The sequence below is a fragment of the Protopterus annectens genome, chromosome 5.part1 (assembly GCF_019279795.1).
Source record: "Protopterus annectens isolate FY-2018-M chromosome 5.part1, PAN1.0, whole genome shotgun sequence".
NCBI classification, from domain to species: domain Eukaryota; kingdom Metazoa; phylum Chordata; order Ceratodontiformes; family Protopteridae; genus Protopterus; species Protopterus annectens.
Genome location: NC_056736.1, coordinates 577,769,336 through 577,795,806, shown reverse-complemented (window position 1 = coordinate 577,795,806; position 26,471 = coordinate 577,769,336). Strand labels below are relative to the sequence as shown.

The following is a 26,471-nucleotide window of genomic DNA, read 5'->3' as shown; positions in this document are numbered from 1 at the left end:
TTGTGGCATTTCCTTGAAATAGGTAGACAGTTGCCTTTGTCTGGAGTGAGATAAGCCATCTGGGCAGTTGTATTTAAGCTTGCACCCAGGAATATTATCTCTTGAGAGGGAACTAGTTTTGATTTATTTTTGTTGACTGTGTACCCTAGGCATGTTAAAAGCCTTTTCACAAACATCAGATGCTGTAGTAGAATGTCCTTGTTCTCTGCTTGTATGAGGCAGTCGTCCAAGTAAGGCTATATTTGTATTCCTCTTTGTCTGCAGTAAGCAATTACTGGTGCCAGGCACTTTGTGAAGACCCTGGGCGCAGTAGATAAGCCAAAGGGCAGTGCAGTGAATTGGTAATGCTTTGAGCCAGCCTTGAATCTGAGGTATCTTCTGCATGATTGTCTGATTGGGACATGCAGGTATGCCTCTTTTAGGTCTAAAGTCACGAGCCAAGCCTTGCTGCCCAGCATGGGCAGAAGCTACTGCAAGGTCAACATCTTGAATTTTGGCATATCCAGGAAAGTGTTTAACATAGATAGGTCCAGTATTGGTCTCCATGCTTTGTCCTTTCTGGGTACAAGGAAAAGTCTAAATTCCTTGTCCTCACTCTTGCTGTCGTACTTGCTGAATAGCCCTCATGTCCATGAGAGCTGCGACATGTTTTTGAGCCTCTGCCCATTGATTTTTTGGCAGGTCTGGCCAACCGTTTGCCCTTGGCAGGGTATGGAAGTGAAACTTGTAGCCTTGTGACACTAGGTCTAGAACCCATTTGTCCTGGGTTAAAATGTGCCAATTTTGAGAAACAAGTTCTAGTTTTGCTGCCAGAAGATAAGTGCTTGGTACAGGCAGGGGGAAGTCATTGGGACTGGTTGTGATTTGTCTTTTCCACCTTTGGAGGTAGAAGCACCCCATTGTCTAGACCTGTAGGAACCTTGGGGCTGTGCTCTGCCTCTGGGGCGTCTGTATCTGCCCCTTTGAGGTCTGTCTGAGACTGGAAAGGACCAATTCTTTGTAGGCCAGTGTCTAAATCTAGGTGGCTGTATCTGTAGGAAATCCTTGACCGTTTACATTGATTTAGCTTTGTCTTCCATTTTCTTTAACACCTCTTCTGCCTTAACGCCAAACAAGGTATCATGTTGTAATGGCGCATCTAATAATTTGGCTTTAACATGTTCAGGCAGATTTTGTTCCTTTAACCAAGCACGTCTCCGGATGACAGAACTTGTAACAGCGGCCCTGCAGGAGGCCTCTAGAGAATCAAAACCACATTGCAAAGTATGCTTTCCAACTTGTTCAGCTGCATACAATAAATCCTGCATTTCTTTGCTTCCTGCACATTCAGAATTTACCATAATTTTCTGTTTAAGCAGTGTCATGATATATTGCTGATATTTGAGCATATGAAACTGGCAATTTAAGGCCCTTATAGCCAAGGTAGCAGACGTGTAAATCTTTTTTCCCCCATCTGTTCAGTGCCCTAGAATCCCTGTCAGAGGGGGTAGGGTTTTTTGCAGTGGAAGCCTTGACCCCTTTGGGACCCTGAGAAATAGTTTCTGGGTTTGCAGAAAGGTTTTTGAAAAGGAATTTGAGAGTCAGGGACCCTGTAGTATCTGCCCGGCTTAACAGGAGGTGGAAGTAAGGAGTCAGGGGTCAGACTAGACTCTGAGAACACATCTACAATGTCTAACACAGGTGGAATAGCTAGAGGCCTGTGCTGAGGTAGTAAAAGGAAGTCTCTGAGCCTCTTCTTAGATTTCTGAAAAATCTTGGCTCTCCTAGTGGAAGTGCTCCCTCATGGTATGCAAGGTTTCTCTAAAAGAGTAATCCTCAGGAGGAGAACCTGAAGGAATTGATTCTTCAGCATCAGAATTCTCATGGGGGGGGGGGGGGGATATTCCTGATCAGAAGAGGAATCAGAAGAAATGGAAACCTGATCTGAAGATTCAGTCTGTCTCTTGCCTAGGCGGCCCTCAGGAGGGGGGTGGGAACCCCTGATCAAGGTAATTAAGTCTTTGGCCATTTTGAGCATCTGTTTTTTGGGCATGGAGGCCTGTCCTTGTGGATGGTGAACTTGTTTCTTTGCCTTTAAAGGTGTTTTAGCCTTTGCCTTTGATGTCGGTTTAATATAAAATTGTTTAGGTCTGAATACACCCTCAGAAGCCGATGCCTGCTCAACGGCTCCGGACTCGCTCCAATACCTCGAGTTTCCAGTGGCCTAGCTGACTCCACGTGGGAGTCAGTAGCAGCCTGCGACTCTAAAGTAGCGGTCGTCAGGGGCTGCAAAAGCGCCTCACTGAGAACCGGCGACTTGCTTAGGAGAAGCTTTGTCAGGTTTGGACCTCGGTTGCCTGTCTTTTTCTTTGCGTTTTTTGTGAACTCCGGTAGTCGGTTGGCTGTCCGATGGCATTGTACAATTAAACCTTCGCCCAAAATAGCTTAATGCAAAGTCGTACTGACGCTTAATAGTGCGTTGGTTAAATCTAGCACAAAACTGACAACTAGAAACGTCGTGGTCAGGGCCTAGGCAAGGAATACAGAAAGAATAAAAGTCCTTATGAGGTATTTGCTTCCCACAAGAAATACAATTATTAACTTTTTCTGACATCAGTCTGGAGCAAGAAAAAAGTTTCCCCAATGGGGTACTTAGCTTTTAAGGAAGACTTCGGATCTGAAACTCGAACACGAAAATCTCAGGAGTCGGACGACTGGCACTTGCGAACTGCTTCTGCTTCGGGCACCGCGCAGCAAGAAAGACTGAAGAAAATGGAGTCGGCTGCATCTTTTATATCCCTGACGTCAGGGAGGAGGCAACAGCAACCGACGCAGGACCAAAGACTTTGGAATTCAGGCAGACTGAGGGCAACCTGCCAGCAGGATAACCCAAATGTAATGACTGCTACAGTAAAACACGAAGATCATCACCAATGCCTAGTACAGGAGGTATAGCCAAAGGCCTATGCTGAGGTAGAAGGAGGAAATCCCTAAGCCTCTTTTTTGAATCAGAAAATTCCTGGCTTTCCCAGTGGAAATGCTCCCTTAAAGTACGTAAAGTTTCCCCAAAAGAAAAATCCTCAGGAGGGTAAGCAGAGGGAATGGAATGATCTGCATCAGAATCCTCATAAGTAGGTATGGACAAATCCAGGTCCTTACAAGAGTCAGAAGAAATAGAATCCTGATCAGAGGATTCATAATCAAACTCAGCCCTAGGCCTCTTAGAGGGGGAGGGAGGTTGACTACCCCTGATCAGAGTAATTAGATCTTCAGCCATTTTTATCATTTGTTTTTTTTAAGTATAGGGGGCTGAACATGTGGCCTGGGTGTCGGTTTTTTAGATATGAATCGAGATTTAGGCCTTAATAATGAAGGTGGTGTTGATTTAATATGCAAGTCTGTAGGCCTGAATACACCCTCAGAAGCCAGTGCCTGCACAGCAGCTCTGGACTCATCCAAGGTAGAGACATCTGCGGGTTCCATAGGTGAAGCATCTCACGGCATACCGGACTCCGAATGGGTCTCAGTAGAGGCCTGTGAATCAGAAGTAGCGGGTATCAGGGGCTGCGAAAGCACCTCACTGAGTACCAGCGAACTGGCGACTGGCTTAGGAGAAGCGTCATCGGCAGTTTTGGACCTCGGTGGCCTGTGTCTGCCTTTATCTTTGCGGTTTTTCAGAATCCCGGTAGTCAGATGGCTAACCGATGACATTTCTGGATAATTAAATCAAGAACCGAAATATTTAGAGGCAAAAATGTACCGATGATGGATAGTGCGCGATTAAATAAGGCACAAAACCGACAGAAAGGTACATCGTGGTCAGGGCCTAGGCAAGGAATACAGTATGAATGAAAGTCTTTATGAGGTATTTGCTTTCCACAAGTAATGCAATTATTAACTTTTACTGACATCGGTAAGGAGCAAGAAAAAGTTTCTCCACTGGGGTACTTAGCTTTAAGTTGAAGACTTCAGTTCTAAAACTCGAAAATGAAAATTTCAGGAGTTGTCCGACCGGCACTTGCGAACTGCTTCGGGCACCACACGGCAATAAATACTGATGTAATGGCGTCAGCTGCACGTTTTATACCCCGACGAACTGATGTCATGGAAGAAGGGACAGCAACGGGCGCAGGACCCAAGACTTTGTTAATCAGGCCGACTGAGGGAAACCTGCCAGCAGATTACCCAAATGTAATGACTGCAACAGTGAATCATGAAGAACATGACATCATCAACAATGCCTAGTATAGGAGGTACAGCCAAAGGCCTATGCTGAGGTAGAAGGAGGAAATCCCCAAGTCTCTTTTTTGAATCATAAAATTCCTGGCTTTCCCAGTGGAAATGCTCCCTTAAAGTATGTAAAGTTTCCCCAAAAGAAAAATCCTCAGGAGGGGAAGCAGAGGGAATGGAATCCTCTGCATCAGAATCCTCATAAGTAGGTATGGACAAATCCAGGTAATTAGAAGAGTCAGAAGAAATAGAATCCTGATCAGAGGATTCATAGTCAAGTTCAGCCCTAGGCCTCTTAGAGGGGGAGGGAGGTTGACTACCCCTGATCAGAGTAATTAGATCTTCAGCCATTTTTATCATTTGTTTTTTAGGCATAGGGGCCTGAACATGTGGCCTGGGTGTCGTTTTTTAGACATGGATCGAGATTTAGGCCTTAATAATGAAGGCGGTGTCGATTTAATATGCATGTCTGTAGGCCTGAATACACCCTCAGAAGCCGGTGCCTGCACAGCAGCTCTAGACCCATCCAAGGTAGAGACATCTGCGGGTTCCATAGGTGAAGCATCTCGCGGCATACGGGACTCCAAATGGGTCTCAGTAGAGGCCTGCGAATCAGAAGTAGCGGGTATCTGGGGCTGCAAAAGCGCCTCACTGAGTACCGGCGAACTGGTGACTGGCTTAGGAGAAGCGTGGTCAGCAGTTTTGGACCTCGGCAGCCTGTCTCTGTCTTTATTTTTGCATTTTTTCAGAATCCCGGTAGTCAGATGGCTAACCGATGACATTTCTGGATAATTAAATTGAGAACCGAAATATTTAGAGGCAAAAATGTACCGACAGCGGACAGTGTGAGGTACGTCGTGGTCAGAGCCTAGGCAAGGAATACAGTACGAATGAAAATCTTTATGAGGTATTTGCTTTCCACAAGTAATGCAATTATTAACTTCTACTGACATCGGTAAGGAGAAAGAAAAAGTTTCTCTAACGGGGTACTTAGCTTTAAGTTGAAGACCGGCACTTGCGAACTGCTTCTGCTTCAGGCAACACACGGCAATAAAGACTGATGTAATGGCATTGGCTGCATGTTTTATACCCCTGACAACGACGTCATGGAAGCAGGGACAGCAACCGATGCAGGACCCAAGACTTTGTTAATCAGGCTGACTGAGGGCAACCTGCCATCAGACTACCCAAATGTAATGACTGCAACAATCTGTACTACGTTCTTCGTGTTTCACTGTTGCAGTCATTGAATGAAGCAAGCACAAACTGGGAAACTGAAAAACAGATCGAATGCAGCAGACGGTGTAAATGATGGTAAACGGCAGCCACAGGACAAAAGAATTTATTAGTTAAGTGCTTTTCGTCTGCAATAATATGCAGACTTCCTCAGACAAATCACATACATAAAATGATGACTTAAATAGTACAAATTTACTGATTGGTAAAAAAAGTAAGCCAATCACACAGAGTTTAACCTGTGTTTAAAGTTTTAAAAGCATACACTCAGTAATCAGATAAAGTCACATTGACCACAAAAAACTACCTGAATGGGAAAATACACCCTAAACTATTTACCACTCGAGCTGAGACAAATAACTATTCTTAACTAAAAAATACATTAATAAGAATAGTAAATGATAAAAAATAAAAATAATAAAATTAAATATAATACATTGATTATCTAGACAAATTCTTTAACTTTAGAAGGCTGCTGATAGAGCAGCCTTCATTCAGACCTGGTAATACGTAGGCATTTAATCTGATCTGCCAACGTAGTTCTGAAGCCTCCAAAAGTAAATGTGAAGGAGCCCCCCTCATAGTGTCAAACTTCTGGTCTATCACTAGAAATCTAAAGTGATGGTCTTTGTGCTGGATAATATGCTTGGCAAGTGCGTTCTCTTGTTTTTCTTTACTAATTGCGTATTGATGTTCATAAATACGGTCCCTTAATCTACGCTCAGTCTTGCCGACATAAAATCCTGCACATTTTTGGCATTGAGCTAAATAGACCACCATCCTAGAGTTGCAAGTACATCTACAACGAATGTCAAATCTAGTATTATTAATCACAAATCTATTGGATTCGTTTATGTACCTACACTGATTGCAATTTTGACATTTAAACATGCCAGGTGTTCGAGTATGTTTGCCCTCCGGTTGCTCTAATAAAGATTTCAGATTTCTACCTCTTCTATAGGTAACTGTCATGTGGCTGCCGTTTACCATCATTTACACCGTCTGCTGCATTGGATCTGTTTTTCAGTTTCACTGTTGCAGTCATCACATTTGGGTAGATTCCCAAAGCTAAGGATAGGGGGAGGTAATTAGATAGCACAAGCTATAAGGCCCTGCAAGACTGCAGTGGCAAAGCCAGCTCTGGATTTAGAAAAAATTGTCAAGTGGTAATGCTTGGTGAAGGTATGTGCAGAACTCCAGGTAGCAGTTTCTAGGATGTCCCTGGTAGGGACACCTCTGAGAAAGGCTGTAGAGGTAAATGCAGCCCTGGTTGAATGTGGTCTTATCCCCTGTAAGGTAGGTTTTCGATGGTGCTTATAGCAAAAATGAATGCAGTGGCCTATCCACTCAGAAATGGTTTGCTTTGAAATGGCCTTCCCCTCTGCCCCTGCAGCAAATGCAACCAGCAGCTGTTCAGATTTCCTGAGCGGTTTAGTCCTAAGTTGTTTATGCATGTCCAAGGAGTGCACTATTAGTTCCCCTTTGATCTGTGGATTAGAAAAGAAGGTTGGCAAATGAATGGACTGATTAACTGCCAGACTGGCTACCACCTGGGGCATGAAGTAGGGATTGGTCCTGAAGGACACCCTGTCCACATGAATGATGATGAAAGGCTCCACTGCTATGAGAACCTGTAATTCAGACACCCTTCCTGCTGAAGTGATGGCTAGAAAGAAGGCTGTTTTCCAAGAAAGGAATTTCAACTCTGCATTTGCAGCTGGCTCAAAGGGAGGTAAAGTGAGCATTTCCAGTACAAAGTTAAGGTCCCAGGCTAGAGTAGGGGCTCTCCTGGGTGGCCTTAAGTTTTTTGCCCCTCTGAGGAACTGATTCAGAAGTGGATGAGAAAAGAGAGGTGGTTCTGTATTGTAATGAGCTGAAATGGCTGAGGGATGAATTTTGATGGAGGAAAAGGAAAGGTCCTTGTGAAGCATCACAGTTAAGTATTGAAGAATTTGAGGTAAACCAGTCGCTGCTGTGCCCATCCCGAATTTGGCTCCAAGAACAGAATCTTTTCCATTTTTCAGCATAGGATTTTTCTAGTACTAGGCCTCCTTGCCTCCAAAATGACATCCATCACTTGCTTACTGAGGGATGGTAACGGAGAGATCAGGTAATTAGCCAGGCTGCCAGGTTCAGGGTTTGAAGCTGGGGTTGCAGAATTTGGCCCTCCTGCTGGGACAGCAGGGCACAAGTCTGAGGCAGGTGTCAGCAGTGACACACTGCGCAAGAGGGGGTACACCAGTGTTGGCGTGGCCAGTCTGGTGCAATCAGTATTGTCCTTGGTTTGTCCTGTTTGATCTTTAGTACCTTGGAGAGGAGAGGCAGAGGGGAAAGGCATAAACCGAGAGGTTTTTCCTGGTGAGGGACAGGGCATCCACTTTCCAAGCTTGTTTGTGGGGAGGCCTTGTGCAGAATTTGTCCAATTGGTAGTTCTGGGGGGAGGCAAACAGGTCTATCTCTGGGCTCCCCATCTGCATCTCAACATGTTATCTTTGGTTCCAGTTTCCACTCGTGTGGGTCCATTAGATTTCAGCTTAGGTCATCTGCCAGTGTACTTAGCTATCCTGGCAGGAATTGAGCCTGTAGGTGCACTTGGTAGCTCAAGGCTGTGTTACACACAGCCATGGCTAGTCTGCAGAGAGGATATGAGTGGGTCCCTCCCTGTTTGTTTATGTACCACATAACAGTGGTGTCTGTCTTTACCAATAATTGTCCTGGAAGAATGTGGTCCTTGAAGGCCGTCAGAGCAATTTGTACAGCTAACATTTCTTTTTGATTGATATGCAGGTGCATTTGACTTGGGTTCCATTTGCCCTGAATGCACTTCCCTGCCAAATGAGCCCCCATGCATAGTCTGATGCGTCTTTTGTTAGGGTTTGGGCGGCAGGGGGTAGAGTGAATGGCAGTCCCTTATTTTGGTGGCAGGCCTCTGCCCACCAAAGGAACTCTTATCTGTAGACAAGGTATGATAAGAATCATTGACTCTAGATCCTGAGAATGTTGACACCATAGGCTTTTTAGATACCATTGTAGCTTCCTCATATGCAGTCTTGCATATGGAATTAGTAGAATGCAGGAGGCCATAAACCCCAGGGCTTGCAGTATTTTTCTTGCAGATAGCTGGGTCTTTGTGGCCAGTAGTTTGAAGTAGGCTGTCAAATTAACTTGTTTCTCTGGCGTAAGGTAGGCCATCTGGGAAGTTGTATTCAAGCTTCCTCCCAGGAATACAATTTGCTGGCAGGGTACAATATGTGATTTATTTTCATTTATGGTGTACTCCAGAGAAGTTAACAATTTCCTTACAAATGCTAGATGATTTAATAGTATGTCCTGGCTTTCTGCCTGAATTAGACAATCGTCCAGGTATGGGTATATTTGAATATTTCTTAGCCTGCAAAATGCAATGACTGGAGCTAGGCACTTTATGAATACCCTGGGCGCAGTAGATAAGCCAAAGGGCAGTGTAGAGAACGGATAGTGCATGTAGCCTGCTTTGAAACACAGGTATCTTCTGCAAGATTCCCTTATTGGGATGTGCAGGTAGGCTTCCTTTAAACCCAGTGTTGCCAACCAGGCATCTTTGCCTAGCATAGGAAGAAGCTGATGAAGACTTAGCATCTTGAATTTTGGGATCACCAAAAATGTGTTTAGTATAGAAAGGTCCAGGATAGGACGCCAGGAATTGTCTTTTTCTGGGTACCAGAAAAAGTCTTGAGTACAAACTTTGTCTCCATTCCTCTTCTGGGACAGGTTGAACAGACCTGATGCTTAAAAGAGAGAGAACTTGCTTTTGAGCCTCTGCCCACTGACATGGGGGTACATCTGGCCAACCATTTGGGGTTGGTAAGGAGTGGAAGTGGAATCTGTATCCTTGGGAAACTATACTTAAAACCCATTTGTCCTGGGTAATGATTTCCCCAATTTTTTGCTTGCAGGGCATTCTTTCCCCCCCTAAAGGGGCAGTCAGTTGTGCAGGGCTCGGAAGGTTTGAAGTTGTCATTGAGACAGTTTACCATAGGGGGAGTCATACTACTTCCTGTTTTGGAAGTGGGAGCCCCCCACTGATTAGTCCTGTGAATACCTTGGAACTGAAGCCTGGGTGTTCTGCTGGTTCTGGGTTAGGACTGAGGCCTGGAAGAGGCAGGAAAGGGCCAATACCTACTAAATCTGGGAGACTGTACTTGCAGGAAATCTTTAACAGTATGCATAGATTTAGCTTTTTCCTCCATCTTTTTAAGTACTACTTCTGTTTTGTTGCCAAACAGGCAGTCTTGGTTTAAGGGGGCATCCAGCAATTAAGCTTTAACATGATCTGGCAAAGATTGCTCCTTAAGCCAAGCATGCCTTCTAAGTACAGACCCAGTGACAGCAGTCCTGCAAGATGCCTCTAATGAATCAAAACCACATTGCAAAGTATGTTTTCAAACGTGTTCAGTAGAATGCAATAAATCCTGTAAATCTTTATTTTCAGCACAGTCAGGAATCAACATCATTTTCTGTTTAAACAATCCAATAATATGCTGCTGATACTTTAACATATGAAACTAGGAGTTGAAAGGCCCTAATGGCCAAGGTTGCAGAAATGTATACTTTCTTGCCCCATCTATCCAGTGCCCTGGAATTGCTATCAGAGGGGGTAGGATTTTTGGCAGTAGTAGCCTTAATGCCCTTGGTCCCTGGGAAATAGTCTCAGGATCCGAAGTAGGATTTTTAAAGAGGAACTTGTGAGAGCCAGGAACCCTGTAATATCTATCAGGTTTTCTGGGAGCAGGAGGTAGAGTCAGTGGCCAGGCTAGATTCCGAGAAGGCATCAACAATGTCCAGTACAGGAGGGATGGCCAAAGGCCAGTGTTGGGGCAGGTGTAAGAAATCCCTAAGCCTCTTTTTGGAGTCAGAGTAATTCTGGCTCTCCCAGCGAAAATGCTCCCTAAGAACATGCAAGGTTTCATCAAAAGAGAAATCTTCTGGAGGGGAAGCAGAGGGAATGGAGTCCTCTGCATCACACTCCTCATAGGTAGATAAGGGTAAATCCTGTTCATCAGGGGAAACAGAAATTTTAGAGTCCTGATCACAAGAATCAGAAGGAAAATCAGTCCTAGGTCTCTTAGAGGTGGAAGGGTGGCTTCCCCTGATTAGAGTAATAAGGTCTTCAGCCATTCTTATCATTTGATTTTTAGGCATAGGGGCCTGACCATGCGGTCTGGGCGTCGGTTTTCTAGGCATGGATCGAGTTTTAGGCCCTGAGGAAGAAGATAGCGTTGGTTTAATATGCAAGTCAGTAAACCTGAATACACCCTCAGAAGCCGGTGCCTGAACAACGGCTCCGGACCCATCCAAGGTAGAGACATCCACAGTCGAAGAAGCATCTCGCAGCATACCGGACTCCGAATGTGTCTCAGTAGATGCCTGCAAATCTGAAGTAGTGGGTATCAGGGGCTGCGAAAGCGCCTCACTGAGTACTGGCAACTAGCTTAGGAGAAGCGTCGTCGGCAGCTTTGGACCTATGTGGTCTTTCTGTCTATATCTTTGCGTTTTTTCAAAATGTTGGTAGTTGGGTGGCTTACTGAAGCCATTTCTGGATAATTGAACCGAGTACCAAAATATTTAGAGGCATAAATAAACTGCCGACGAATAGTTTGAGGTTTGAATAAGGCACAAAACCGACAGCGAGGTACGTCGTGGCCTGGGCCTAGGCAAGGAAAGCCGTACGAATGAAAATCTTTATGAGATATTTGCTTTCCACAAGAAATACAATTGTTAACTTTTACTGACATCGGTTTAGAGCAAGAAAAAGGTTCCCCAACGGGGTACTTAGCTTAGTTGAAGACTTCGGTTCTGAAACTCGAAAACAAAAATTTCTGGAGTCGGCCGACTGGCACTTACGAACTGCTTCTGCTTTGGGCACCGCATGGCAAGAAAGACTGATGTAATGGCGTTGGCTGCATGCTTTATACCCCCTGACTACCCAACATCATGGAAGATGAGACCGAATCTGACGCAGGACCCAAAACTTTGATAATCAGGCCGACTGAGGGCTACTGCAAGCAGATAACCCAAAATGTGATGACTTCAACAGTGAAACACGAAGAACATCTGTGTGGTACAACCTGTGGATCGGCAGTTTTGCTGGCATAATCCACTTGTAAGGGGTGTTACTACACCAACACCACAAAAGTAAGGAGTGATGCTACACTGACACCCACTGTACTTCTTACACACAAGTTGGAACTAGGCAATAAGGGGTTGGGAAGTAAAAGGAAAACACTCCCTGGAAGAAGTATGGTGCTGCCCCAGATGCCTTAATCTCTTCACCTCCCTCGACCACGGGACATAGTCTGAGGATGGGTAAATAGGTCACGTAGAAATAGTGGAGTCCCAAGTAGCTGATGGTCAGTTGCAGGAAGCAAAAATGAGCAAAAAACTACAGCAAAGAATATCTTAATTTTAATTACCACAGTTCAGCATTCTGAAGTAAAACAAAACCAAATCAGACATATTTTACCAGAGAACAGACACAAACTGAAGTCTAATTAACACAGAAGCATTAAGTACATTAAAAAAAAATCCCAACATCTTGGCAACACACAAAAAATCCCAGCATCTTGGAAGGAAATTATCAGTACTTTATTTCACCTTTTGTGATAAAGAATGTTTTCAACAGGCGATACATGCTGACAAGGCTGTGGTAATCAAACTTCAATAAATAAGATCAGAATTCAGTTTTACAAAAATGACACAAATGAAAATTTATATTTAATTTATTAAAAGGATAACATTGCTGGATTCCTTTTGAGCCAATATTCCACCTAATATTAAAAATATGCACAAAGCAAATTATTCACATGGAGCTACAGATTGCAAAAATCTTGAAGCCAATATGATTTTTTAATCCACCACTAAATTGAGTCCTGACTATTAATGTTAAAAAGGCCCAATTTAATGTCCATGTAATTACTAAAATTATTTGATCACTATCCACAGTATTTAAAAAACAAATTCTCTAGTTTGTGAAAATTTTGCAGTGATCAAAGCACTGCACAGATATTACCTTATGGTCACAGCTGAAGAACGAATCACAAATTCAGGTAACTTGTACAAAGACTGTTATACATTATCTGTTCTACACTACAAATGTTACTTTTCTCAAGGTATTACAAAAAATGAAGGCATTACACAACACAAAAATACTTTAAAATACCATACTGATTTTTTTCCCCAAAGCAATGACATTTTATATGCAAGACACTGTTACTTTCAACAGGGAATGTCAAATATGGGCTTAGTATCTACGTCGCTTGTTAGGTGCTTCATAGTTGCCTGCTTGGCTTTCTCCACCATAGCCACCTGGTCCATTAGTCACTGCACTCACATTAGCCACAGGAGTCTGGGAAGGCTCAGCAGCTGGTCTACCAGCCACAGAAGACGTCATCTGGGATGGACCTCCCTGTGGAAATCTATCATTAAGCTACAGTACATTAAAAAAATTAAACATCCGTCATGAAGCAGCAGTAGATGATAACGAAATGGGCAACATTCCAAGACACGGTATTGTGAAGTTCAGTAGACGGTCCAGTAAAAACCAGGATTACCAACAAAGAAGGGGGGAAAAATAAAACATTATGTTAGGTGAACAGGTATCTCAACTGCCACACCACAAACTTAAAAGTACACATTCAAGTTTTGATGAGATATGTGAAAAGCAACATCTATACAAAGAACTTTAAAAGTTTTGTAAATGGAAAAAAAAATGTAGACAAAACCTAGGTTAATTATGCATACCCTCAAAAAGTTTACCCTGGCAGATGCCCACAGTTTATTAACTCAAAACATTTTGTGAAAGTCTTCAAGAACAATAAAGTAATTCTAACACTACATGAAAGAAACTTTCCCCTCTGACCAGTATTCCTTGAAAACTACATGCAAATATAATTCTCTACCAGTCCACAACAGTCTGCATTTAGCTGCCTTGGTGACAAGGTAACATGAAGCATAACAACTTTTTCCTACAATGAGCTGTTAGACTTGACAATGCCAACTACCAAGTAGCACCACTACAGCCATCCAGTGAACCACAGATACATGCATTCAAGTAAACACAGTAAAGAAATGGATAAAGACAATATACAATGCCCTGCTTGAGCTGCTGCAGCCCTTAAAGTACAAAAAAGAATACTGGAACTAACACAGGTCAGTCAATTAACTTAGACACAGCCCCTGTTACATGCAACCATAGCTAGTACAAATAAAATAAGCAAGAGAAAGCTGGATGTTTTTCATTTAATAGAATAGTGATCAGTTACAAGTTTCTCCTGTATGCTTTTGCTCAAGCAGGTCCTTCAGAGGGAGGTGGCATCAAGTTTTTTTTGATGGTACTGAAGGAACATCTCCAAATTTTAGCCTACTTTGAAATAAGAAGTTATGTACTCGCCATAACGTTCCATGTAAGTTGTTCCATCTCACCTTCATTCTTTACTGATGGGTTCAGAGCCGATCCCTCAGCTCCGACACGGCAGTTAACAAGCTCAAGGTTTACCAGTTGCTCGAGACTCAGCCCCTTATCCCATAATGCACTGCTGGAATTACCTCAGATCTTGTTTGCTGCATGTACCATATCCTTGTAAAAGGACTACTCCCTAAGAGAGGGAAAAAGGAAGGAACTGAATTACCAGGATGAGATCAATGTCTAGGTCAACTGTCAGCCAGGTGGGAGATGGAGGGAAGGACGTGAGAATGAAGGCGAGATGGAACAACTCACATGGAACGTTATGGTGAGTACGTAACTTAATGTGAAGTTGTTCAATCTCACCGTTCATTCTTCACTGATGGGTAGCATCCCTAGCACCCTCAATCTTGGGTGGCTCACGGGAGTATATTCTTCAGGACCAGAGAACCAAAGGAATCCCTGGAGGCCTTATCCACCTTGTAATGAGTGATAAAGGTATGAGGCTTAGACCAAGTAGTTGCAGCACAGATGATGTCAATGGGCAATTTGGCTTGAAATGTAGAGGATGTGGAAACTGCTCTGGTTGAATGAGCTTTAATTCTGTGTAGTAAGGGCATATTAGCTGCTGAATAAACACAGGTGATACAATCAGAAGCCACTTAGAAAGGGTTGCTTTAGCCACTGGCCTACCTTTCCTGGCGTCAGAAAAGGAAACAAATAGTTGGTCTGATTTTCTAAAATATTTTGTCCTATCCAAATAATATCTGAGCTGTCTATGAACGTCTAGTTTGTGCAGCATATACTCTAGTTTGTTGGAATGGTTGGGGAAGAAGACTGGCAATTCAATGACTTGACTTGATATTACACTCAGAACAAACTTTAGGTAAAAAAGAAGGATTTGTCCTGAGAGATACTCTATCAGCATGAAAAATCATATAAGGAGGTGTGACAGACAAGGCTTGAAGCTCTGACACTCTGCGGGTGGAAGTAATGGCCACTAGAAAAATGGTTTTCCAAGACAAATATTTGAGATCACAAGATGATGCAGGTTCAAACGGGGGAAGAATTATGCGAGATAGCATGAAATTCAGATTCCAGGGGGAATAAGGAGTTTTTACTGGAGGCCTCATATGAAAGGTCCCTTAAGAAAAGCCTTGGATAACTTGTGGGCCATAACATTTAGTCCGTCTACTCCAAGATGGAAATTAGATATGGCAGCTAACTGGACCCGAATTGTAGCTGCTGCCGCTCCTTCATTAAAGATAACAGTTAAGAATTCCAATATAGATGTCAAGGGAGCGTGAAAAGGATCAATGTTGTGTTTGGAAGCCCAAATGGAAAATCACTTCCACTTACTACGATATAATCTCCTGGTGGAAGGTTTGTGAGAAGACAAAAGGATTTGCCTCGTGTCATAAGAAAGGTTGTGAAGCCTGGCTATGTGGGGACTGGAGCAGCCAAGCTATCAGCTTCAGGGACTGCAATGAAGAGAGGAGATCCCCTGACGGATGTGTCAGAAGGTCCAGAATTGGGTCCAGAATCCATGGATCCTCCAAGAGATGATGATAAAGAAATGGGAACCAAATCTGCAGAGGCCAATAGAGTGCTATAATAATGACGATCCTCCCCAGCGACTTTGCTTTCTGTAAAAATCTTGGTATTAGCGGGATTGGAGGAAATGCATATAGGAGACCCGGGGGCCAATCGTGTACGAGTGCGTCTCTCGGGAGTTGTCCCGAAGGGGGAATCAGGGAGAAGTAGCTTCTGCATTTGGTGTTGATGTGACTGGCAAAAAGGTCGCAGCAAGGCTGGCCCCATTTGTGGAAAATCCTGTCCGCAATGTCCTGATTGAGGGACCACTCGTGTGGCAACAACATTACCCTGCTCAGTTTGTCTGCTATCAAGTTGGATCTCCCCAGGATGTGCATTGCCAACAGAAAGCACTGTGATGACACAGCCCACTGCCAAACTCTGAGGGCTTCTCGGCAGAGAAGGTATGACTTGGTCCCGCCCTGTTTGTTCAAATACCAGGCCATTGACATGCTGTTTGAATTGCAATTGTCCCTAGAGGAAGAGAGTCCTGAAAGTACTGCAAAACCAGAAGCACTGCTCTCATCTCTAGAACACTGATATGCAGTTGTGATTCTTGATCCGTCCATGTGCCTTGGGCAGTCTTTCCCAGAAAATGCCCCCCCCCCCATCAGGGAAGCGTCCGTGGTCACAGTGGCTGTCGGTGGGTGGGTGGGAGTACAAATGGATGTCCTATTCTGACATGAATCGACGTCAACCACCACTGAAGGTTTCTCTTGCAAGAATTTGTTATCACAATCATATGCTTCACTGGAAGTTCCAGATAAGACCATTGAGTGAACAGTAGCCATTGAAGAATCCGCATATGCATCCTTGCTAATGGTATGGCTAAGATTGCTGCTGCCATCAAACCCAGTACGTTTAAGACCTCTGCTACTGGAGCTCTGTCTTTTGACACCAGTGACCTGATATGTTGGCGAAGAAGTGAGACGCTCCCGAAAGGTAGATGTAGAGTGGCGGTTGAAGTGTCTAACTCTGCCCCGATAAAGACGATATGCTGCGATGGCGATAAGGCAGACTTTTCTAAGTTGACAGTAATGCCTAAGTGGTTGCAGTGTGTCAGAGTGGATTCTCTTGCCCTTATCAGTTGATGCCTGGTGGTGGAGGTAAGGAGCCAATTGTCTAGGTACACAAAAACACCTGGAATCCTAGACACCTCAAGTGAGCCGTGACCACTGCCATACATTTGAACACTCTGGGGGCTGTAGTGAGAACAAAGGGCAGGGCTCGGAATTGATAGTGACTGGCTCCCAGCCGGAAACACAGATGATCTCTGGATGGCTTGGCCATCTTTATGTGGTAGTACGCATCCTTGAGATTGATTGAGCACATCCAAATGTCTTTCCCTAAAAAAGGGAAGTATGGACTGAAGTGTGACCATCCGGAACTTCTCTTTCTTGTCAAATTGGTTGAATCTGCTGAGGTCCAAAATGGGTTTCCAGTCCCGATTTTCTTTGGAACCAAAAAGAATCTTGAGTAAGTTCCGAATCCTGTTTGGTCTGCTGGGACTGGCTGGATGACTCTTTTTTTTCCTAGCAACTTGTGAACCTCTATAGTTGCTTGTTCCCTGTGACTGGGTGGAATGTCCGGGATTCTCCTGACGGAAGTGGGAGGAGAGGAGACCAGTATGAAATACCCTCTGGAAACAATACTTTGTACCCATCTGTCTTTTGTGTCCAGCCAGGCTTCTGGGTATAAAGATAACCGACCCCCAACTGCCTCCACAGCAGGACAGTTGGGCCTCCGCTCAGGAGCGCTGGTAGGGCTGACCAGAAAAATGATCTCTGTCACCTTGCTGTTGTGGACCCTCCTCTGCCGCGAGGTATAACCCCCTCCTCTGCCCCTAGAGGGGTTTCACCACGTGTGTCCTGAAAGGCTCCTTGGGCTTTTCGGAACATCTTCCCTCCCCCTTGGCCCTTGGGATAAGGCCGAGTAGGGGTGGAAAAACTGACTCCTACGGCAGACAGAGTCTTCCCCTCTTACGCACACCTGGTCAATGTTTCCTCTACTTTAGGCCCAAAGAGAGATGAGACGTCAAATGGGGTATTCACAAATGAAGACTTTATAAGGCTCCGTGAATAAACAGAGGCGCATCCAGGAGTGTCTACGAAAGGCAACTCCTGTACCTGCCGCCCTACTCGTGCCATCAGCTGCATACGATATGAGATGCATTGACGAGTTTACAATTGAATTTAGGGTAGCAAGCTGGGTGGCAACTTTGTTGGAAGCACCTGGAGCTACTATACCCTGAAGAGTATCTCCTAACTCCTTAAGGAGATCTCTCTGCAGTCTGGTAAAATGGGTCAAATAGTTCAGTGATCAAAGTGCGAAAGTCTCTGAACTAAACATGTGTTTCCCATATCTATCCATAATCCTAGACTCTCTATTAGGAGGATGGATAGACGAGGACATCTCAGACATTTCCTTTTTGGTGGCTGCCGCCACCAACATGGCATCAACAGGGACTCCCTTGGTCAGAAAGGACTTATCTACGGGGGCAGAAATTAACTTGTTAGGCCTCCTAGGGACAGGTTCCATAGATTCCGGTGACTCCCACGCCCTATGAGAGACCAGGTCCATAAGCTCATCATAGGGCAGAGACACCCAAGAGGTAGAAGGTTGAGAACCGAAAGCCTTCAGGAGAACTGACTCATCCTCAGTAGGGTTTTTGGAATGCCAATCACCCCTCTGCCTAAGGATCTCAAGTATCTCTGCGAAGGAGATATCCTCAGAGAGGGATCGGGGGGACCCTTCTGACTCATCTAAGTCAGTGTCAGATGTCAAAGACTCCTGTGGGGAGTCCAGGTGCCTCCTCTTGCACATTCTCTTTCTGGGAACCTCCTCAGCGGGAATGTCCGGGGAAGTCTCAGAAGAGCAGGGAGCGCCCAGTGGGGCTACCTGAGGCTCAGGGTCTCTACACTTGAAGCCGATGGAAGCAGAAGTGGACACAGGCGCCTTAGGGGAAGAAGAGACCAATCCTGATGTCAAGGAAGTCTTAGGAGACAATACTCGCCTCATGGCTTCAAAGGCATCACGGCTCCGATGGGAAGGAGTCGAAGAACCCGAAGGAACCTCAAGCCCCTCCCGCACCAAGGCCGTGGGCTCCGAGCCCACGGTAGGAGCTGAGCTCATCCGAACCGAAGCCCCGAGAGGAAGAGTCGGCACCGACAAGATGGTGCGACTACCCTCCCCAGACCCGACAGGAGAATGTCGGCTCCTAGAGTCTCCGGTCGGCGCCAAGGACATCCGAGATGGAACCGACAACACTGGAGCAGGTGTCGGCTCCAAGGGCTCTTCGATTATCAGGTCAGCCTCCTCCGACTCCGAAAGCCCAGTATGGCTTGGAGGAGGAGCAGTCAATTCTGAGGTAATGATCTTCGGTTTGGACACTAGGGTTGGAGCAGACAGCAAGTTAGCTAGGCCTGGTGCCCTTAACAGCTTCTGTACCAGTCAGTCCATGTCCAGATCAGAAAGACTAACAGAGGACCTAGATGAGTGCACCGACGGTGCAGATTGGAGAATAGGAGACAATGGCAATTCTGATACCGGCTCCAGAACAGTGGACCAGATCTGAGAAGGGACACTCTGCTCCGAGAACTGTGGAGCCGATGACCCACATCCTCACTTTTCTTTGATTTTTTTTGTGGCTTTTGAGTCTCCTGAGGATTGGGAAGACTGAGAGGACTTACTGGCCCCATCCTGGTCACTCAACGCCTCGACAAAAGGGTGTTTTAGTAAACCCCTGTCCATCAATTTCCTCTTCCTTTCTAATGTAACCCTGGAAGAAAAGGAGTGACATATGCTACATGACTCTTGCAAGTGAAGAGCTCCTAGACAGTATACACATTGCGCATGAGTATCAGTAATGGACATCTTTTGTCTGAAGTCTGGGCATTTTTTGAACCCAGACTAAGGATGCTTTTGTTATTCCTCAGACATGTCCAATAACCAAAAACCACTATCCACAATAATGAAGTCAAAGGCTAGCTAGTAGTGATTGGAACACAACTACCAATAAACACTGATATAATGGCCCAAAAGAAAAGGGGGCCAAAATTAGCTAAATAATATTAAGCACTCAAACTAATACTAAAACTCTAACTACCAATGCACACTACTACTAGAAGTAGGCCAACACAAGGCCATTATGAAAAACACACCAAGTATAGTATTAACAGGGAAACTGGCTATAAAAACTATCCTAACAAGTGAAGTATATATATTTTTAATAGAAGAAAAAACAAAAAAACTTGTGATTTTTGAATAATCTATGAAGATTTAGGCTCGAGCAAGCTGAAAACACTGAGATCTGTGACGCGGCAAACTAGATCCGAGGTAATTCCAGCAGTGCATTATGGGATAAGGGGCTGGGTCTTGAGCAACTGGAAAACCTTGAGCTTGCTAACGGCAGTGTCGGAGCAGAGGGATTGGCTGCGAACTCATCAGTGAAGAATGAACGGCGAGATTGAACCACTTCATATTTGTAGTTTGCATCCTTGTCAAGATGGTCACATCTCACTGGCCGCCAAGTAATACCTTTCCATTCTCTTTCAAATGGTCCTAAATGTTGTCCTATCCTCCAGGGAGCTCCTTATCCAAAAGTGCATTCAGGATATTCACACCTTCACAATCAAGGGGTATACCCTCAGCCAGGTGCATCTCCAGAGACTTGACCCTTTGCGGTTCCCCTGCCTAACAGCCACACTTTTGGGAATGCTGTGCGCAATTCCAGCATCTCTTGCTTCAGATCTTTATGATCTTGTCTGCTTGTAATAGCTGTATTATCCATCAATGCTTGCTAGTAGTTAAATGCATCGGTCTGACAGTTTAAGGTTCTGAAGGCTAGAATACAAGAATTACAGCGTTTCCCACAAGAAGGTAGAGTATCCAGAAAATCCTTTGCTGGAATTCGGGGACACCACAAGTGGAGTGAAGGAAGGAAAAAAAAATATTTGGTAAAAGTAAGGTTTTCTATGAGCGGGGCAGGGGTGGGGGGACAGGCACCAAAGATGCACTGGTGAATACATCCTTAAAGACATCCATGACTGATGGAATGGTCCTGTAAAGGATCTGTTGCTTAGCTGAGCCGAATCACATGAAGTCCACTCTCATCCTGTGGTGTCACCAAAGGATCTATCCTTTATTGGCAAGGTGGAGAATGGGAAGACCTCACACTCATACTGGCAAAGGATAAATCTTGTCCCACATGCTAGTTCATCTGCATCTAAAAATTTAGGGTATCAAAATCTTACAAAAGAACAAGTTCTAAACCAAGGGACTACAGATATTTCAGCGATTTCCAGGCTGGCTGCCTGGATTTCAAGGCGCTCAAAGTCCTGAGCCAGCCAAAATAAATCCTGTGAAGGAGCTTGTGACCTGGATTAGGCTGAGGATCTACCTCAACTAAGGAAACTTAGAGAAGGCTTGTTTGGGCTTACATGCTTCAGGCCTCTTTCTCTTTTTCCCCATGAAAACAGTCGGGGGGGGGGGGGGCATTCACTGGCAGGTAACAAGGCTTCTTCTAAGTCTCTGGGGACTTCCCCAAACTTGAAGTGAATACTGAACTCTCCCTCATTAATCACAAACCAGGTACCAGCAAGTAAAGGTCCTTTGAGAGATCTGAACCACAAAATGAATCTATTGTCTGGGAGGACATGCTATGACCCAAAGGAGTGCATACAGAGTGGTTGGTCAAATTCAGCTTGGACAGCTGGGGTTACAAAAGCAACCCCCCCAAGTTCAATGTCATTTGATCTAGGGGGCAACTCTTGATGCCTGTTTACCTTACGTCTGCGTGTTTGCACCTGAGGGAGGATCCTGGAGGCCTTGGCGGATATAACTGTATGGGACCAGATGTGGGCCTTCCTGTGAGCCACATAATCCTGGAAAGACTTGGCCCTTCTAACTACCCTTGGAGTAAACAAAGCACAGTGTGGACAGCCATTCATGCTATGTTCCAGGTCAAGGCAAAACAATGAATATAAAAATCTTTGTGGGGTATCTGCTTGCCATAATCTACACCATTATTCTTAACCATTTATTCAATATTATATTTACTATCAGACACTGACAGTAGAGATTCCATTTTGTGTACTTCTCTGGAAGCAGACTGAATTGTCGGACTAGCATCGCTGACAGCAATTGGCCATAACAAGAAAAATCTACAGATAGCACTGGTAGATACCCCTTCTATATTACTGAGCCCAAACCAGATATTCCACTGAGCTACTTGCAAGCAGAAAATACCACTGATGAGAGAGACAGTGAGTAATTCAATCTCCCTACTCTTGTATGAAAAAAATATAGGATTACTAGACACTGATTAAGACGCACTTGGAAATCTCTAGAAAGATGGCATTCATCATTTAGATGCTGGTCATGTATTGCCTTGGCAATCAAACTACGTGGATGACTCCAATGCAGTCAAACCCCTCTCCTCTGTAAGAGGAACGCAGCCGAGAAAGGAAACCAGATTGATGACTGCCAATTTCTGTGTTTAAAAGCCATGGGGTATTGCCACTTTCCTCAAACTTCTCTGAACAAGAAGTTATGTACTCACCATAACGTTCGATGTATGTAGTCCATCTCGCCTCACATTCTTACCTGTGGGTTCGGAGCTGAATATCGGCTCCGATTCGGCCAAACTTTTCTAGCTCGAAGTCTTCTATTGGCTGGGCTAAGAAGGTATCCCATGCTGCACTGCTCTATCTCCCTAGATCTAGTTTGCTGCGAACACCAATACTCATACCCCATGCATAACAACACCCAAGGAAAGGAAGAACAAATCAAGAGTGAAGGGAATTCTTAAAACCAGTCCTAACCTCCAGATCCTCCAGGCATGGGGAAGGTGGGTGGGTGGGTGGATGAGGGGGGGGGGTAAGTAAGAATGTGAGGCGAGATGGACTACATACATCGAACGTTATGGTGAGTACATAACTTCTTGATGTTATGTAGTCCAATCTCGCCTACATTCTTACCCGTGGGACAGCGTCCCCAGCACCTAAATCCTGGGAGGCCCAGTGGAAAATACTCCTGAGCACTGTGGAACCAAAGGAAGACCTGCCCTTAGATACCACATCCAACTTGTAATGAGTAACGAAAGTGTGAGGAGACGCCTAAGTAGCTGCAGCACAAATATCATCCATAGACAATCTGGCCTGATAGGCTGTAGATGTAGATACAGACCGATTAGAGTGAGCCTTGACCAAGAATGGTAGATCTTTACCCACTGAAGAATAAATGAAAGAGATGCAACTGGATATCCACCTGGACAGAGTGATTTTGGAGACAGGAGACCCAACAAACAACTGATCAGATTTTCTGAGATCTTTGGTTCTGTGCAGATAAAAACGTAATTGTCTGTGTACATCCAATTGATGAAATTTAAATTCTGTCTTGTTTGAGAACTAAGGAAAAAACACTGGCAGCTCAATAGATTGATTAAGATTAGAGATAAACGCCACTTTGGGAAGGAAAGGAAGGTTTTGGTCGGAGAGAAACCCTGTCCTTATGAAAAATCAAATATGGGGGTTTTATAGAAAGAGCTTGAATCTTTGAGACGCGTCTAGCTGATGTGACGGCTACTAAAAAGACAGTCTTCCAGGTCAAGAATTTTAAATCACAAGTAGCTGCGGGTTCAAAGGGTGGTGAAGTAAGAGCCTGCAGAACAAAATTTAAATCCCAAGGCATGATAAGTTCCGAAATAGGAGGAAGGAGTAACAGAGTACCCTTCAGGAAAGCCTTACAGAGTCTGTGAGCCATCAGACTAGGCTCATTAGCAACATGAAAGTTAGAAATCGCTGCCAGTTGAACCTTTATGGCGGCAGATGCTGAGCCCTGACGAAAAAGCATACACAAGAACTCCGAAAAAGCATACACAAGAACTCCAAAACAGAAGCAACTGGAGCTGTGTAAGGTTCAATTCCTTGGGTATGAGCCCAGATTGAAAATCTCTTCCATTTGCTGGAATAAATCTTCCTAGTAGAGGGCTTATGAGAGGAAGATCAGATATGAACTACCTCCGGTGAAAAATGATGAAGCCTAACTAATGACGGAAGTGGAGTAGCCAGGCTGTCAACCGGAGGGTCCGCAGAGAGGGATGGAGCTGCCCTGACATGTGTGTCAGTAAATCTGGTTGTGGGTCCAGAATCCACGGCGCATCCATGATGTAGGGATTGAGAAAGGGGAACCAAACCTGACGAGGCCAGTGTGGGGCAATCAGAATCATTCTGCTTCCCAAGGATTGCGCTGTCTGAATCACTTTTGACAGCAAGGGAACCGGAGGAAAAGCATATAGCAGACCGGAGGGCCAATCGCGGACAAGAGCGTCCCTGGGTGACTCCCCCTGAGGTGGGATCAATGTGAAGTAGCTGCTGCATTTGGCATTGAGAGGGGTGGCAAAAAGGTCGCAGCAAGGCTGACCCCATCTGCGGAAGGAATCAGAACAGCTCTGCTTAGCCTGTCTGCGATCACGTTGGACTTCCCCGGAATGTGCGTTGCCACCAGAAAATGTTGGGAAGACGCTGCCCACTGCCACACTCGCATGGCCTCTCTGCACAGGGGGTATGACTTGGTTCATCCCTGCTTGTTCAGATACCACACCGCTGACATATTGTCCGAGTGGATTGCAACAGTCCCGAGAGGGAGAAAGCTCTGAAGTGCCTGCAACGCAAGAAGCACAGCTCTCATCTCCAGGACGTTGATATGCAAATGTATCTCGTGCTCTTGCCACATGCCTTGAACTGTCCTACTTAGATAATGCCCCCCCCCCCCCAAAATCTGGGAGATGTCCATGGTCACTGTGGCTATCGGGGGCGGTGGAACAAAGTGTTTCCCCCTGTCCATATTGTTGGTGCAAAGCCACCAACTGAGATCCTGTTTGCACCTGTCCATGAGTAAAATAGGGTGAGAGAGTGGAAGCCTTTGGAGAGACCACTCAGCGAAGAGGAGCCATTGAAGGAGACTCATATGTAATCTTGCTAGAGGGACTAACATAATTGTTGCAGCCATAGTCCCCAGGAGTTGGGAGAACCCATCTTGCTTTCACTCTTCTCAGAGGGAGCAGGGCGTGAACTTGTTGCTGTAAGACTCTGATTCTTTCCTGCGGTAGAAAGGCCCGCATTTGAACGGTGTCTACTTCTGCGCCTACAAAAACGACATGCTGTGAGGGCAACAAGGCAGATTTTTCTCAGTTCAATGTTATGCCCAAGTGTTGACAGAGAGTGATGGTGGCGTCCCTGGTCTGTATGAGTAGATGCCTGGTGGTGGCAGTGAGGAGTCAGTCGTCCAGATAAGGAAACACTTGGAATCCTTGGAGTCTCAAGTGAGCCGTCACCACCGCCATACCTTTGGTGAACACCCTGGGGACTGTGATTAGACCAAAGGGCAGGGCTCAAAACTGAAAATGACTGGCTCCCAGCCGGAAGTGTAGGTAACTCCTGGATGCCCTGTCCATTTTGATATGGTAGTAAGCATCCTTGAGGTCGATGGAGCACATCCAAACTTCTTTTCCCAACAATGGGAGAATTGACTGCAATGTGACCATATGGAACTTGGACTTTTGTATGTGGTTGAAGGGTTTATCTTTTATACCCTCACAACATGCAGATGTTGTAGATTTAATTATTGATCTGAAATGTTTTACTAGGAACTTTATGTTATCTTTACAATACCAAGATAAGGACAATGTTACCAATGATACACATGTTTTTAAAAGACCTTCCTCTTATACACCTTTGATGCATCCCGTAATAGAAAGCTTTGAAAAAGCTTGTGAAAGACATCTGCTGCCTGCTTTTCATCTTGAACGACAGAAATCTAAACCTGAATTTTATAATTTAACTAAAAGAGAAAGAGATGCCTTGAAAACACTTGAGAATAACTCCTCCATTGTCATTAGACAAGCAGACAAAGGGGGAGCTGTTGTTTTATCACTTGACTATTAACAATATGCTATTAGATACTGAGACATATAAATGTTTAACCATTACTCAGATGCATTGATTAAGAGGGTATGTGATGATTTGTATGATATGCTGATGTGTACCATTATTGATGAACAATTATATAAATATCTATTGAAGGAGAAACCTTTAGTGCCAACATTTAGAGGTCTACCCAAGGTACACAAAACCTTGATAAACCCTCCTTTAAGACCAATTGTCTCCAGTAAAGGCTGGCTCACAGAAGCTATGTCCATTTTTGTGGAGAAACAGTTACGACCTGTAGCAGAGTCTACTGACTCTATTTTGAGGGACACCCAACATTTTCTTGAGACACTAGTGCCATACACTGAAGATGATTACATTAAGGACGATGATGTAATGGTAACGTTAGATGTCACATCACTTTTTATGAGCATACCTAATGACATTGAATACTTAAGGTTATTTTTATTACAGAAGGGGTTCACCAATGACAATATTATTAGAACAACAATGTTAATGGACTTAATTTTAAACAATAACGTCTTTACATATGACAAGAGATATTTTTTACAGGTGACAGGTGTGGCAATGGGTACACCCTGTGCCAGTTCCTATGCCAATTTAGTATTGGAATATTGGTAATACACTTATATTTTAGAGCACAGGTTTTTTTCTAAAGACATCAAATATTACAGACGTTTTGTTGATGACGTTTTTCTTATTTGGAGAGGTGACCCCTTGATATTGAATGACTTTATTACTTATATTAATGGCACTACAACTTTTCTTACTTTAACCGGTAGGACTTCACACACCCAGATTGAGTTTTGGATGTACTATTAAAGAAATGTAACAACACGATCACCACAGAAGTTTATAGGAAAGATTGTAGAAGGAATGTCCTTTTACACCGAGATAGCATGCATCCAATGCACATTCATCGTAATTAGTTAAGAGTCAGGCACTTAGAGTTTCCCGTATTACTAGTGATGACACTGTATTCTCAGAAGTTATCTCAGATATGAAGACAGAATTTGTAGCGAGAGGTTACCATCAGAAGGATTTAG

The 26,471-nt window shown here is 44.4% G+C and overlaps 1 protein-coding gene across 2 annotated transcripts in view; it reads right to left on the bottom strand.

Moving 5' to 3' along the window:
* Positions 1–12,047: 12,047 nt before the first annotated feature.
* PSPC1 (paraspeckle component 1) overlaps positions 12,048–26,471 on the bottom strand; it is a 1,021,476-nt gene continuing 1,007,052 nt past the window's right edge. For both annotated transcript variants that reach the window (XM_044073198.1, XM_044073199.1), the window contains one exon: positions 12,048–12,910. In XM_044073198.1, coding sequence (XP_043929133.1) covers positions 12,725–12,910 — 186 coding nt within the window. In that variant the 3' untranslated portion in view covers positions 12,048–12,724. The remainder of the gene's footprint in view (positions 12,911–26,471) is intronic.